Raw genomic sequence first — 14,481 nt, 5'->3', positions numbered from 1 at the left:
CTGACAGGGATTCCACCATGGCCTGGAGCTTTGTTCATTTTTAACGATTTCAGCTGTTTCTCAACACCACTGACATTAATAGTTATTTCATTCCTCTCTCCAGTGGTATGAGGATTAAATTGGGGCAATTATCCTGGATTTTCCTTTGTAAAGGAACATTAGAAAATGGAATGAAGCATTTCAGCTTTTAAACTTGAGTCAGAGTTCGTCTACATACTCCTGCCCTGTGGTGAAAGTTTCAAGTTCCTCATGAGATATGACACTACTGATTTTTTATCTAGTTTACTGACCGTATGTATCTTTCTGCTTGTTTTAGTCCTTTGTACTTTGGTAATCATTTTGCCACAACCGCGTCATAGTCACTGATACCAGTTTCGATGTGGACATCCTCAAAGAGGTCAGGTCTATTTGTTGCCATTAAATCCAATATATTTCCATCATGAGTGGGATTCCTAACTACCTGTTCTAGACAGTTTTCAGAGAAGACATTTAGTAAAGTTGCACAAGATGTCTTATCACGCTTACCACTAACAAAACTGTAATTTTCGACTGGGGAACTTATTAAGTGAACTGTGATTTTCTCTAAGGTTTCCGGTAACATCAGGAGACGAGTGTGTTGGACGATAGAAGGATATAGGTATCATTTTGCGCCCACCCCTGATACTGAATTTTGCCCAGACAAACTCACTTGCAGCTTCAATTTCTACTTCTTTGGGTTTAAGTTTCTTGTGCACCGAGAAAAATACACCGCCTCCATTTCCCATTTGTCTATCCTTTCGATATACACTTAAAATTTCCCCAAAAATCTCACTACTATCAATTTCAGGTTTCAACCAGCTGAAAGCTGTACCTAGTATTATGTGAGCTTCACTGCTTTTAATGAGCATTTCAAACTGTGGCACTTTGTTACGAACGTTTCGGCAATTTACCATTAGGATTTTAATACTTTCATATGTTAGAGGCATTTCTTTCGATCTTGCACTGATACTTCTGGGTTTCCTACAGCTATCGTTATCTGGATTGGATGTAGAGTCACGTAAGCTAAAAAACTGTTGTGTGCGACCCGCACACAGTCAGTTAGCTGAGCAGCCGCCTTTGATGAGTAGAACAATTATTGACGTTTGTATAAAGTTTTGATATCCTGAACAAAGAAAGAGGCGACTTTTAATCATGCAGAAATTCGGAATATAGGAAATGGAAATACAGGAAACGAGGGGGAGCACTACGCATCTAAATATTCCAAGAAAAGTAATTTTTGTTGTCTAGACAGGAGACCAAATAATGATCGCAATAGAAAGAAAATAATAGCGAAAAGAATAATTCACAGGATTTTATAACCAGTGATCCAAGCACCATTGACACTAAGGTAAAAGAGAGTGCATCATATGCCAGAAGAAGTGCAGATACAAATAATAATACTCGTAGTATCGGAAAACTGGCAACATCCTGGGATGTGGGCCTAGACACTGAAAGTAATTGCATTCACTCATATGATTCCTACAAGAAAATGGTTATTACAAGGAGATAATATAGAAGAGAAAGAGCAATTAAAGCCAGTAATCAGTTGAAAGGTATTACATATGAATGTAGATATTTATATAGACTCACGAAGTGAAATTTAATTAATTTCACAAGAATACCTGCATACACTTAGAAATAAGAATAAATGTCCCATGTACCGGTGACAGGAGTATATATCGTAGGAATAGCGAGTAGTAAAGGAAAACAAGTTAAAGAGGAAACTCGGCTGCCATTAGAGATAAGTGATGTTGAATTTATGCAGACTCTATTAGTAGCTCCCATTGTGAATCTACAGATATCGTCAGGCCTAGATTGGTTATTAAAATATAAAGTAAAACTTGACTTTGATGATGAAGTGTTATAGTGGACCAAGGAAGGCTACAGTCACATTACACCATTTAAAATAAATAGGTAATTAACTAAAAGGGATTTATTACTACCTGCCATTGCTCCGTTAACGCATGATGAAGAAGAAACAGAAAATCTCGAAGGGTATCAGGAACAATAAAGATTAAATCTCAGGAATCTAATATATCAACTGAAGAGCAGCTGCACAATTTGTATACGGTCCAAACGAAATACGAGAGTGTACTTTCTGAAAAGTCTGGAGCGACCGGCGATCATGTTTGTCAATTTAAGATCAAATACAAGGAACCATTTTTTTTTTTTTCAAACCTTGTCCCGTTCCCATAAGTTTAAGACCCAGTATACGAGGAAATACAGAAAATGGTAGAAAATAAGGTGATTGAAAGAAGTGTAAGCGTATAAAACAACTCCTTACTTGTTATAAAGGAACCAGTGCGCTATTAGTGTTGGATGCAACAGACTTTACGCAAACATACAGAGCAGAAAGAGGCAGACCTGTATCTACTGATGATTTGGTAACGAAAGTAGAACAAGGAAGGTATTTTTGATATGACTGCCGGGTATCGACAGCTTAAATTACACAAAAATTCAGGAAAATATACAATGTACCTTTTCAATGCAAATTCTTATCAATTTCAAGTATCATCCTTTGAGTTAAACATTTCAGTATCAGTGTTCATACGAACACGAGATGAGGCACTAGATGACGGATTACTACAAGAATTAATATTTTATGTAGACTATATATTAACAATATCCAGGACGTGGGAAGGGCACTGTGTCTTATTAACTAAAATGCTATACAAGTTTCAGTAAAAGGGTGTCACAATTAACGAAATGAAAACAATTACTCTCGTTTGTGGGATAAGCTAGATTCTATCATCACTACATAAAGGCCAACCCATGAACGGTCCCAGATTATTGCTATTGCTGAAACAAAGAACAAAATGGCTATGGGATGAAGGAGCATCCAAAGCATTCTGTAATATTAAACAGGCGTTGTTGAATGCAGCAGTTTTTCGACGTCCAGTAATGCATGAAGCCTTCAAATTAGCAACCGATGCGTCTGAATACCGTATCATGTCTGAACTGTTCCAGAGTGATTGGAATCCCGAGTTGAGAGATCAAAGAACAGAAGGATTCGCTAGTAGAAATCTTGATAAACATGAACCAAATTATACAGCGACAGAAAAGGAATTATTAGCTACTGTATGGAGTTCAAAATGTTTGATATGCTCATTTGGGGGGGGGGGGGGGGTGTCGAAGATGGCAATGTATTCGGATCATTATGCGTTGTCTCTCCTTATGGAAAGTCGGTTATTGCACAACAGAGTAATGAGATGGGGATTATTCTTACAGGGCTACCAAATAGAAATTATATACATTAAAGGTTCAGAAAATATGGTACCAGATGCATTATCATGACTTCCTTTAGATATGAGTGATATAACAAGAATTAGAGGACCACGAGTAATAGTCAGTATTAACTTCTTCACAATATATGATGTGGTAGGAAGGTTAGCGTTAAGAATGAAACAAGTTATAAGAACAGATATTATTTTAAGGAAAAGATACAAAAATGTGAAGGAACACCGGCGTTGGTAGAAGATAACATATTTGGACGATAAGAGACGAAGTATTATTCTATAAGTTACATAATAAGAATGCACAGTGGAAGCTGTGTATTCCACAAATCCTAGATAATTAATTAATGCAATTCATACACAAAGGATATGGACCTTTTGAAATGTGCATACGTATGAAACATATAAGTAAGTTTTATTGTTTTAAGAACTTAAACCGAAAAATAAGAAAAATAAACAGAACATGTGAGATATGCTAAAAAGTTAAAAACGATAGCAACCATGTATCATACAAGATGTGTCCTATAATTCCGAAGGCTCTATATGCTCTTACGTCTGCAGATTTTTTTGGACAACTGTCAGTAGGAAGAGGAGGAGTAACATATTTTTGTCTTAGTGGAATGTTGTTCAAGATATGTAAAATTAGAACTTATAAAGAGGTAACTATGGTCACTGTAATAAACTTCTCGAAAGAATATTTTATAGATATAGGAAAACCGAAAAGATGATTGACTAACGATGAATCATAGTCTTGAGCAATATTTTTACAGAATTTTTAGCTTGGGTAGAAGTTAAACATGTATCTGCATCGAAATACGACCCACAATAGAATCCATGCACAGGAATATGAGGGTAATTGGCCATTACGATTGACTAACGATGGATCACAGTCTTGAGTAATATTTTTACAGAATTTTTAGCTTGGGAAGAGGTTAAACATGTATCTGCATCGAAATACGACCCACAATAGAATCCATGCGAAGGATTATTACGTAGAACATATTGCTCTGAAAAACATACAGCTTGGGTTCGGATGATTTCGGAGTCCCAAGTAATTGAACGAGAACAGTTCTGAGATTTATAAACGTGGAAAGTAACATAATATAAAAAGCCAACATGTAACTCCTTAAAGTAAATAGCAGGGTAAATTTAGCATCTCCGTGGTAACAAACTAGCGTGATGACGTTTGTTTTCATGTAATAAAACATGACACTGAAGTTTTAGTCGACTGTTTGGTGATCTGGGCCTCCTTTCAGCCGACGGTAAGTCATGGGCACTGCGCCAGAAGTCACCGAAACTGCGTTCACATGGATGTTGCTGGCCCATTTTAAAGCGATGTCACCATTTCCCTTTGTCTTCAGTCTTAGCGGAAGAGACACTTGTGCTTTCACACGCATTTTCAGCGTTAAAGAACTATACAGAGTCATTGTTCCAACAGTATGCTGTAACTTCTTCACTTGCTTATACTGTATGACATTAATGGCTATAACTCTCTCTTGCTGGTGTCTTTCTGCGCATCCTCCAACGGTTTGTACAAACATTCAGATGCAATGTGGCACAAATGTAATCACCTTCTGCACCAGTCCTATCACTGGAAAGAGCCCAACGAAATTGTTCCAAGGTCACAGTGATAGTCTGCCTACTCCTACAACGTGGCCTGCAGTGATTTTTACCAACCAAGCACATCTTCTTAGCGCATAACCAGAGATCTGTGGCCCCGAACCTGGCTGGGATAACAGTACCAATAATAAGCTCCAAGGCACCATCAAAAAGTCTTACTTGTTACATACCTTGGCAGGTACAGCTCACTACCACACCAATCCCTATAGCTCTATCTCCTACGATGGATACTGTTACACCTCCTGTGTCCGCCTCCATCAGTACCAAGCGCTGCTGATGGAGCATTTTCCGTCACCACATGCGCTTACATCGCTTCATCCCGACCGCCAGTACAGAGGGACCTTCTAGCTGAACCCTGCAGCTTTGGAGGGGATAGACCTTAGGTATCTGTCGTCCATGCAAGGGAATCTGTTGATGAAGCACTCCACGACTGCTAACTGAACTCTCAGGACACACCTTATCATCAGCACCGGTACCACGTTCCACAGTTCTTCCCGAACCACGTATACACTACTGGTCAAAAGTTTTCAATCACTTGTCACAACTAGGGATTTATGATTAAAACAGACATTTTGTTTTGAACATTCTGTCATATTGCCGGCTCTAATAATAAAACAAGTATAAACATGTAAAAAATAAGGACCTCTGTTGTGTATTTGACTGGTTGTTTTCAGAGGGTCGCCGACGAGTCACAACAACACTGATGTGCCTTTACCTAAGACGACTCCATTCAAATAAGCCTCATTCGTTCAACTATCTGTGTAGCAATTAGTTCGCATTATTTCACAGTACATCATGTTCATCTAGTAGTGTGTTTGTATACTTGATCAGGTACGTATCGTATCACCTCCTAATGGGATGGAAGCAGGAGACTGAAAAACATACTGTAATTGCAGCTCTACAGCAGGAACGATGTTCTTGTAGGACCGTAGCAACAGAAGTTGGCATAGGCCAATCTACAATGGTGTATACCTTGTATTGGTTCTAGCAAACTGGTGATAAGCAAGTGTTCCGTACCGAAAGTAACGTAATACAGAGATCAGGTCATATGAGTGTGTGTACTGAGTATGTGTCAGAGGACTCGTACTGCCCCCCAAATTCGCGAGGAAGTACATAGTATGTGAGCAGTTTCAATCTTTGTCCCACCAATTCAACGTCGTCTTCGCGAATAAGGTTTATAAGAGTGCACAACAGCCAAAGAAACATATACAACAGAAACAAAAGATGTTGAATAGATAGCAGTGGGCACCACAACATAAAAACTGCAACGTGCAACAATGGTCCAGTATATTACTCACGGAAAAATCTAAGGCTGAAATATTTGGAAACCATCGTCGAACGTTTGTTCGTCGACTTCGTGGAGAACGTTTGAAAAGTCACTGTATGACGCCAATGGCGAAGAATGGTGGAGGGTCGGTCATGGTGTGGGTATATTTTGCGGGTGATAAAAGCCGGTAACCAAGTGAGAATTAATGGAAAATTAAAGAAGGAAGGATATCACAGTATAATGATCAACAATGCAGTTCCATCTGGCAAAAAACTTACTGGTCGCGAGTTTGTTTTGCAGAAGAACAATGATCCCAAACATGCTTCTAAATTGTCCAGAAGGTATGTCAGTAGAAAAGAGAGCTATGGAGAACTGAAGAATACGATCTGACCAAGTCAGTCACCTGACTTAAATCCGTTGAACTCTTATGGAACAAAGTTGACAGGGAGATTTGAGAAATGTGAGGTCATCTAACGTTGAAGAGTTATGGTAATATTTACAGACGTATTGGACTGCAGTATTTGCAAAAACACTGCAAAATCTTATCTCCAGAAAGCCAAGAGTTTGTGCAGCTGTTCAGAGGGCAATGGGTGGATGCTTTGAAGAAGCTAAAATCTAAATGATTTTGAATTGTACTTAATGACGAGAGGGGAAATATTTATTTTGTGGGTCTATTTCGTTTGTACGATGTGCCTGTACATTGAAATAAATTGTATAGTTTTCATCACGGATGACCGAAAACTTTTGACCGGATTTTATGAACCCTTCCTGAAGTGATCAGCTACAAGAAGTTGCCTTGTTCCTAATAGGAAGAATGCCTTTCTAGGCATAGCCATGTTTTTGCCTAATGATGCCGGGAGGTGTGGTGCTGGCAGTGAGGCTTATTGTTAGTGGTTAGCGTGCTACGGTTCGCCAGTTCAAATCTGACAACTACCAATTATTTGCTATTTAGTTTTTATAATTGGTTAGCGTGCTACGGTTCGCCAGTTCAAACCTGACAACTACCAATTATTTACTATTTAGTTTTTATAATTTATGGAAGATTCAGGAAATATCTTATGTTTGTAATGTTTGTGTATTATGGAATATTCCATGACTGTATAAGCAGCAGCACTATGCGCCCACAAAGTCAGTTCTATACTGACTATATGTTGGTGTTCGAAATAAGCCTGCTTTCAATGTTGAGTGTTGTATTTTATCAACGACCCTGTTTTCGGATTTGGACCTGAGTATACTGCTGTCGTTCATGCTCCACACAGTCACGAATTGGCTCCATCCGATTTTCACCTGTTTAAAAAACTTTAACAACACCTCCAAGGACTTCACTTTGATACTGATGAAGCGGTGCAAGCAGGAGTGAAGTTGTGGCTCCCTCTACGAAATCAAACATTCTTCAATGATAGTATTAACAACCTACTGTTTCACTAGGAGAAATGTGTTCGTTGTCAGGGTGAAATGTTAAGAAATAAATATGTAGACATGAAGAATAAAGATATAGAACGTAAATAATGTTTGTTTTATTTTAAAATCATTTAGAGTTTTCACATTAAAACTTGAGAAGCATTGCTTTTAAACACGCTATCGTATACCCGCCAGGGTAGCCGAGAATGCTAATGCGCTGCTTCCTGGACTCGGTTAGGCGCGCCGGCCCCGGATCGAATGCGCCTGGCGGATTAACGACGAGGGCCGGTATGCCGGCCAGCCTGGATTTGGTTTTTAGGCGGTTTTCCACATCCCTAAGTGAATACTGGGCTGGTCTCCACTTTTCGCCTTAGTTACACGACACACACACACATTTGCAAAATGTTCGCACTATTCCATGGCTTACACTAGCCGCAGACAGCTGGGGTACACTAATTCTGTCTTGGGGCTTCGGGGTGGCGGCAGGAAGGGCATCCGTCCACCATCTGAAACTAATACTGCCCAATCCAAGGCCGACCACACATAGCTGCGAGAATAAGGCCTCAAGCAAAGCAAAGCATCGTATAGAGGTGTTGGTGGTGGTAAGTTCCTATGGGACCGAACTGCTGAGGTCATTAGTCCCTAGGCTTACACACGATTTAAACTAACCTACGCTAAGGACAACACACATACACCCATGGCGCAAATAGGACGCGAACTGTGGCAAGGCGCTCCAGACCGCGCGGCTCGTATAGAGGAAGCAATGGCATACATACGTAAGTGTATCTGCTAACAGTACATTTTACTTTTACCAGTCGTCACACAATGCAAATAGAACAATGAATTATGAGCTTAAAAAGCACGAAATCATAATTAACTGCATCGAAGGAAACAAGTTTGCTGTTTTAATAGGAGGTAACTTTTTAAATGATTGTTTTTTCACTGTCTCATACGATTCACAGTCGCACTTGGAATCTTACAAAGAAACTGGAAGATAGGCTGAATGTTTTAAGACCGTGATGGAAAGAAACATGATGTGCGTACTCTAAAGAGACAAGCAAAATAAAACGGAAGCAAAATTACCCAAAACCCGTTTATAGTCGCACAGATGGAAGGAGAGACGGGAAAGGAAAGGAAAAGGAGGGTAGGGGGCAACTGTGGCGTGCTGGAAGGCTATCCAGTTGATAGGCGAACAAATGGTCGAACGAACGAATTCCCACGGAAGCATAAAGATGAAAAGGAAAAACAGAGAGATGAGACGATAGTCTTTTCAAGTCAGGGGAAGCAGCGGCGAGAGGCTTTTCGTCGTTACTAGAAACGATAAAATTACTCACCTGAGCGTGTAAGGAAATTGTAGCGAGCACGCTTGCTGACGTATGGCGAATTCCCAGACATCATGATGGCTGAATCGGAGTCTGAATGATACCCAGAAATATCACTCGAGTCGTCGTCATCTTCCGCCACTTCCTTCATCAGTTCAAGTACCTATGAACAAGTAAATACGATGTCGTTATCAGTCTTGCGTATGGTGTCTCAACAAGAAACCTAAGCTGTATAAGCTGTAATCAACAGACAAGTTTTTGTGATTTAAATGAAATAAGTTTACACCATATCTCACATAAATGTGTATCTAATGGTGAAGGTTCAGTACGTGGTGGGAAGGAACATTTACTAAGAAAACAAATATTTTTAATGTAATATTTGTCCTCTCATTAAGCACCAGCAAATCATGGGAACAGTAGTGTACACTCGAGACACTTGTAATGGTATATCTGATTCCTGCTTCTATTATGTAGTCTTGTCTTGACAATAAATTGTTTACAAACTAAAATTAAATAGAATTTGGTTGGCGAGAGATCTGGCGAATGTGATGGAGATGGGAAGGCTCAAAGTGCAAGCTATACAACCCCGTCACATTAATGTGCAATAAGCTCTCATAGACGGCGGGTGGCAGTATTAGCAGTGGAGGTTATATAAATGGTGTCGGGGGGGAGAGGAGGAGGGAAACAGTCCAATCATTGTCGTAAGGCAGAAATGGAGCGATTCATCTGACATCCAAAAGGATATGATCATTGGCTAGGGGCCGAGGCTGGAAGCGTTTCCAAACATAACTTGGTTTGTAAGCTGTTCATGTTCCGCCGTGGTTAAAGTATATCGTGCTTGGCGCTATTCAAAACTAGCGCAGAGGCAACTGTGGTGCACCAAGGGCTACAGATGATATGTGTACAGGCGAACAGACGTGTAACTGTGAACAACAGACTGCCCAACTACCAAGTGGGTACCAACAGTTTCTCCAGGACAACTGTTCAGCGAACGCTGCTGCGTATGGGCCTCCACAGCAGGCGCCCGGTTCATGTGCCCATGTTGACTGCTGTTCATCGGAAACGAAGGCTGGAGTTTGCACGCCCGTACTGCAAATGGATGTCCTTAAGCAGCGACAGGTGACCTTTTCAGATGTATCACGTTTTGTGATCCATCGGATAGACAGCCATTGGCATGTACGGTCTTTGAACAATCGTCAGAAGGATCCACGCTGGAGGAGGGGATGTTTTCGTGTCATTCAGTGGGCAATCTCGACACTCTGGATCACTCTGGATCAACACAAGTATGCATCTATTCTTGGGTACCATATCCACCCCAGCATGCAGTTTGTTTTCTCTGGGCGCGATGGCATCAACAGGACAACGGAACGTGTCTCACAGCTCACAGTGTACGTCCGTGGTTCGAAGAGCAGCAGGATGAGTTTACCTTACTACCCTGCCAACCAAACTCCCCGGATTTAAACCCAATCAAGAATCTGTGGGATCACATCGATCGAACTGCCGTTTCATTTAATAGTAGGACCCAAACGGTTGTCATCCGCGGCACCTTTACACCGCGGTACATGGACGATATTCTTCGCCCCGTTTTGTTGCCCTTCACGGCAAGCCATTATGGACGTACATTCAAGCAAGATAACGCCCACCCGCACACTGCTTGTATTGGTGCCTGCCAAATCCTACCTTGGCCAACGACATCGCCATACCTCTCCCCAGTTGAGAACGTTTGGAACGTTACGGGCAGTGCCATCGGGATTTTGACGATTTAACGTGACAGTTGGATAGAATTTGGAACAATATCCGTTAGGATGACGTCCAACAACTCTGTCAATCAATGCCAAGTCAAATAACTGCTTGCGTAATGGCTGGAGTTGGACCAATGCGTTATTGGCTTGTTAAATTTGTGAAGCTCTTTCTCTTGAATAAATCATCAAATTTTTCTGAAATTGTAATCATTAGTTTGCCTGTAGATGTACATCACATCTAGCAATTTCGTCCGATTCGCATAATTCCTTCGTGGTGCGTCTTTTTTTTTGTCTTTGAGTATATTTCCAATCATGAAATTTATTGTTAGTAATCAATTAGCATGCGTTTGGAGTAATGATGTCCATAACTACAATTCTAAAAGAAAGCGATCTTCATTATTCTCAATGAAAAAGTGTTCTAATTTCCAAAAGGGGCGAATAATGCTTCTGCCAATATCTCTGAACACTTATTCAGCGTTGTTAAAGGTATGAAGTGTCCAAGTCTATTGTGAAGGTATCTACGGAAACTAGTTTGATACAGTAGTTTCTTTAGTAAGCGAAAACGACTGGATGGTTTATCTCGTTTCGCGTATAGGGACCTGAAGCTGGCACTAGTGAGACACCGAAACACATAGTGCAATAAAATTATTGCACAAACTTTTTGGCTGTCGGAAATCTGTTTTCCGCAAGTTTCTTGTAAACGGTCAGCATCCTGCCACATTTCAATTAAAATTAATTTACCAAACTGTAAACTGGCTCGATTCCCTCCATTGTAATAACTCTTGCAAGTAATCCTTGAAACGTGAAATAAACTACACGACACCATTCTAAGCCGCTCTGTCACTTTTAGGTCCGACACGACGGCATCGATAGGGCTATATCGCACAGCCACGTCTTTGTTCGTAATAATACATCAGCTAAATCCGACTAGAAATGACGACGTCGGCACATTACTTCACCATTACTTCACTCGTATATAAGCATTACAATGGTTGCAGTTACTAACATTACATAGTTGTGTTTTTAATAAGACCTGTAAATTAATCGCCGGCCGGTGTGGCCGTGCTGTTCTAGGCGCTTCAGTCTGGAACCGCGTGACCACTACGGTCGCAGGTTCGAATCCTGCCTCGGGCATGGATGTGTGTGATGTCCTTAGGTTAGTTAGGTTTAAGTAGTTCTAAGTTCTAGGGGACTGGCCGGCCGGAGTGGCCGAGCGGTTAAAGGCGCTACAGTCTGGAACCGCACGACCACTACAGTCGCAGGTTCGAATCCTGCCTCGGGCATGGATGTGTGTGATGTCCTTAGGTTAGTTAGGTTTAAGTAGTTCTAAGTTCTAGGGGACTTATGACCACAGCAGTTGAGTCCCATAGTGTTCAGAGTCATTTTTTCATTTCTAGGGGACTGATGACCACAGATGTTAAGTCCCATAGTGCTCAGAGCCATTTGAACCAATTTTTTTTTTTTTTTTTTGTGGATTAATCACACTGAATCATGAATAAACCTGACTCGAATTTTGATGGAGCATTCACGGTTTTATTTGTGTCTAAGCTGTTTAAAAGACTAAAGAAAGTCGAAAAGTCTGTTACTTGTGACTGATCTGATACCAGCGGGAATCCAATTCGTTTGGGCTTGGTGACTAGTGAGCAAGTGTTGCCCGTGGCATGCAGAAAAGCAAGCAAGTATTGAATAGCGCAGTTAACTTCCTTCAGTTATCAGAAATATGTGTGGAACCCACAAATAACTGTCTTTTCCTGTAAGGAAAATAATATTTTATTTGATTCGGGATGGGGCGATTTACAACTGTCTCTAACGGTTTGTTCATCCTTAGAATGTATTCTTTCAGCAGGGACAGTTCAGCTTGCATCACTTTACCTCAGTGAAAAAGTTACTTAGAACCTTGTGGAGTTTTCCATTTAACCATGACCCCAATGTAATAGTTGTTGGGAGCACATAATGACGCGCACACATGATCATTTCAACGGCTGCTGATTATGGATCAAGGTATTTCCTTTCTCTACGAAGAAATCTGACAAACTGCACTACCTACAGCTAGTCGCATTGTTTGTGTAGATTTTCTTCCTGTTTCTTCGGGACGCACTCTATTTCATATAGGGCCGGGAATGATGCCTCTTTATTAGGATCAGGAGACCGAAATTCTAAATTCTCGAATCAGGGAGAAAGAGAAGTGGCTAATTTTGAAATAGAGCTTGTTTAAAAGAAAACTGACTTCTTTCCGCATATTACTTACAAGGTTCTAAACATAATTTACCAGTTTTCGTAACTAAACATGCATTTTAATTTATAATCTTATGGTTATGTAAGGAAGAGATGCCTGCGACATTTTTCGTAGCAGAACTGCAGGAATATTTGTAATGAACTTACGGCTGAGAGAGTGTGATGTCAGGGTAGCGCATCGTCTACATCTATTAGGTTGATGTATAAGTTAGTAGCGATTTTGTTTTGCATTTTGTTGTTCCTGTTGCTGTGGTTTTATTTATCGACTGTCATTTTTTATTTGTAGTTCACAGTTGCTGTTTGAGTTTACATAGTGTCATTTTGTCATTTGGAGAGAGTGATGGAGCTATGGACGCTAGAAAATTGAGTGCCAAATGGAGCAACCGGATAATTTTCAACATATTCTTCTGTTTGAATTCAGTAGAGGGGTGACAGCATCGGAGGCAGCCAGAAACATTAGCGCCGTGTATGTGGATAATGCCACTGGACAAAGCACGACAAGGAAATTGTTTTCTCTTTTTACGGAGGATCGTTTTGGCATTAGTGACTATCCACGTTCAGGAAGACATTCTCGGTTTGATGAAGATCGTTTAAAGGCATTGATTCGCAGTGAGCCACGTGAGTGTACTCGAGAAAAGGCAAATGTGATGAACGGTGATCGTTCCACCATTGTGCGACATTTACATGCATTTGGGAAGGTTCAAAAATCGGGTTTGTGGGAACCGCTTGCTCTAAACCAAAGTTCACAAAAATCAGCGGGTGGCAATAAATACATCTCTACTTGCTCATCATCAACTGGCTCGTGAACAGTATCGACCAATGCTATAGTGTATCGTTACTGGTGACGAGAAATGGTGTGTTTACGCCAACATAAAAAGAAAGGTATGATTGAGCCAAAGAAAGCAGCAGCTCCCCATAAATATACCTGCGCACATCCACAGAAGATAGCGTTGCGCATCTGGTGGAACAGTGACGGTGTGGTATACTACGAATTGGTTCCCCAAGGTGTAACCACGACTGCTGACATTTGTTGTCAGCAAGTGAGACGTCTTGCAGACGCAATTCAAAAACAACGACCAGTGAGACTGCATGAAGTGGTGCTACTCCACAACATCGTCCGCCCGCGTTCTGCTAGACTGACAAAAAGCGCTATACAGGAGTTGGGTTGAGAAATCATTCCGCGCCCACCTTATTCACTTGATCCTACGCCTTCAGATTACCACCTTTTCCGATGTCCATCTAACAATTTTCAAGGAACTTCCTCTCCCGATGAAAATGCGCTCCGAACATGCCTCGGCGAGATCTTCGCCTCAAAACTACGTGATTTCTGCAGTCGCGGAATCGAAAAGTTACCCCAGCGTTGGCAGACTGTGGTAAATAGAGGAGCAGAATATATTATTGATGACTAAAGTCTCTGTTATATGTATCTGTTGTATTTATTTTCTCATGGAAAAGCGCTGCGATCTTATGCACCGACCCAATACGTCTACGCAAACTACTGTACAGTGGATGTGAGAGAGTACTTCCCAATGTACCTGTTATTACGGCTTCTCCCGATTCAATTCGAGTATGGAACACAGGAAAAACTATTTCTAAACGCCTCTGTGTTCTGATTAGTCTAACCTTGTATTTGCGATCCCTTT

The 14,481-nt window shown here is 40.8% G+C and overlaps 1 protein-coding gene across 1 annotated transcript in view; it reads right to left on the bottom strand.

The window, feature by feature from the left end:
• LOC126176238 (uncharacterized) overlaps positions 1-14,481 on the bottom strand; it is a 400,926-nt gene that overhangs the window by 187,646 nt on the left and 198,799 nt on the right. The window contains exon 7 of the mRNA XM_049923383.1: positions 8,874-9,024. Within this exon, the coding sequence (XP_049779340.1) occupies positions 8,874-9,024 (151 nt within the window). The remainder of the gene's footprint in view (positions 1-8,873; positions 9,025-14,481) is intronic.

The sequence above is a fragment of the Schistocerca cancellata genome, chromosome 3 (genome assembly GCF_023864275.1).
Source record: "Schistocerca cancellata isolate TAMUIC-IGC-003103 chromosome 3, iqSchCanc2.1, whole genome shotgun sequence".
NCBI classification, from domain to species: Eukaryota; Metazoa; Arthropoda; class Insecta; order Orthoptera; family Acrididae; genus Schistocerca; species Schistocerca cancellata.
Note: the sequence above shows the minus strand (reverse complement) of the source record. Positions and strands in the feature narration are given on the sequence as shown.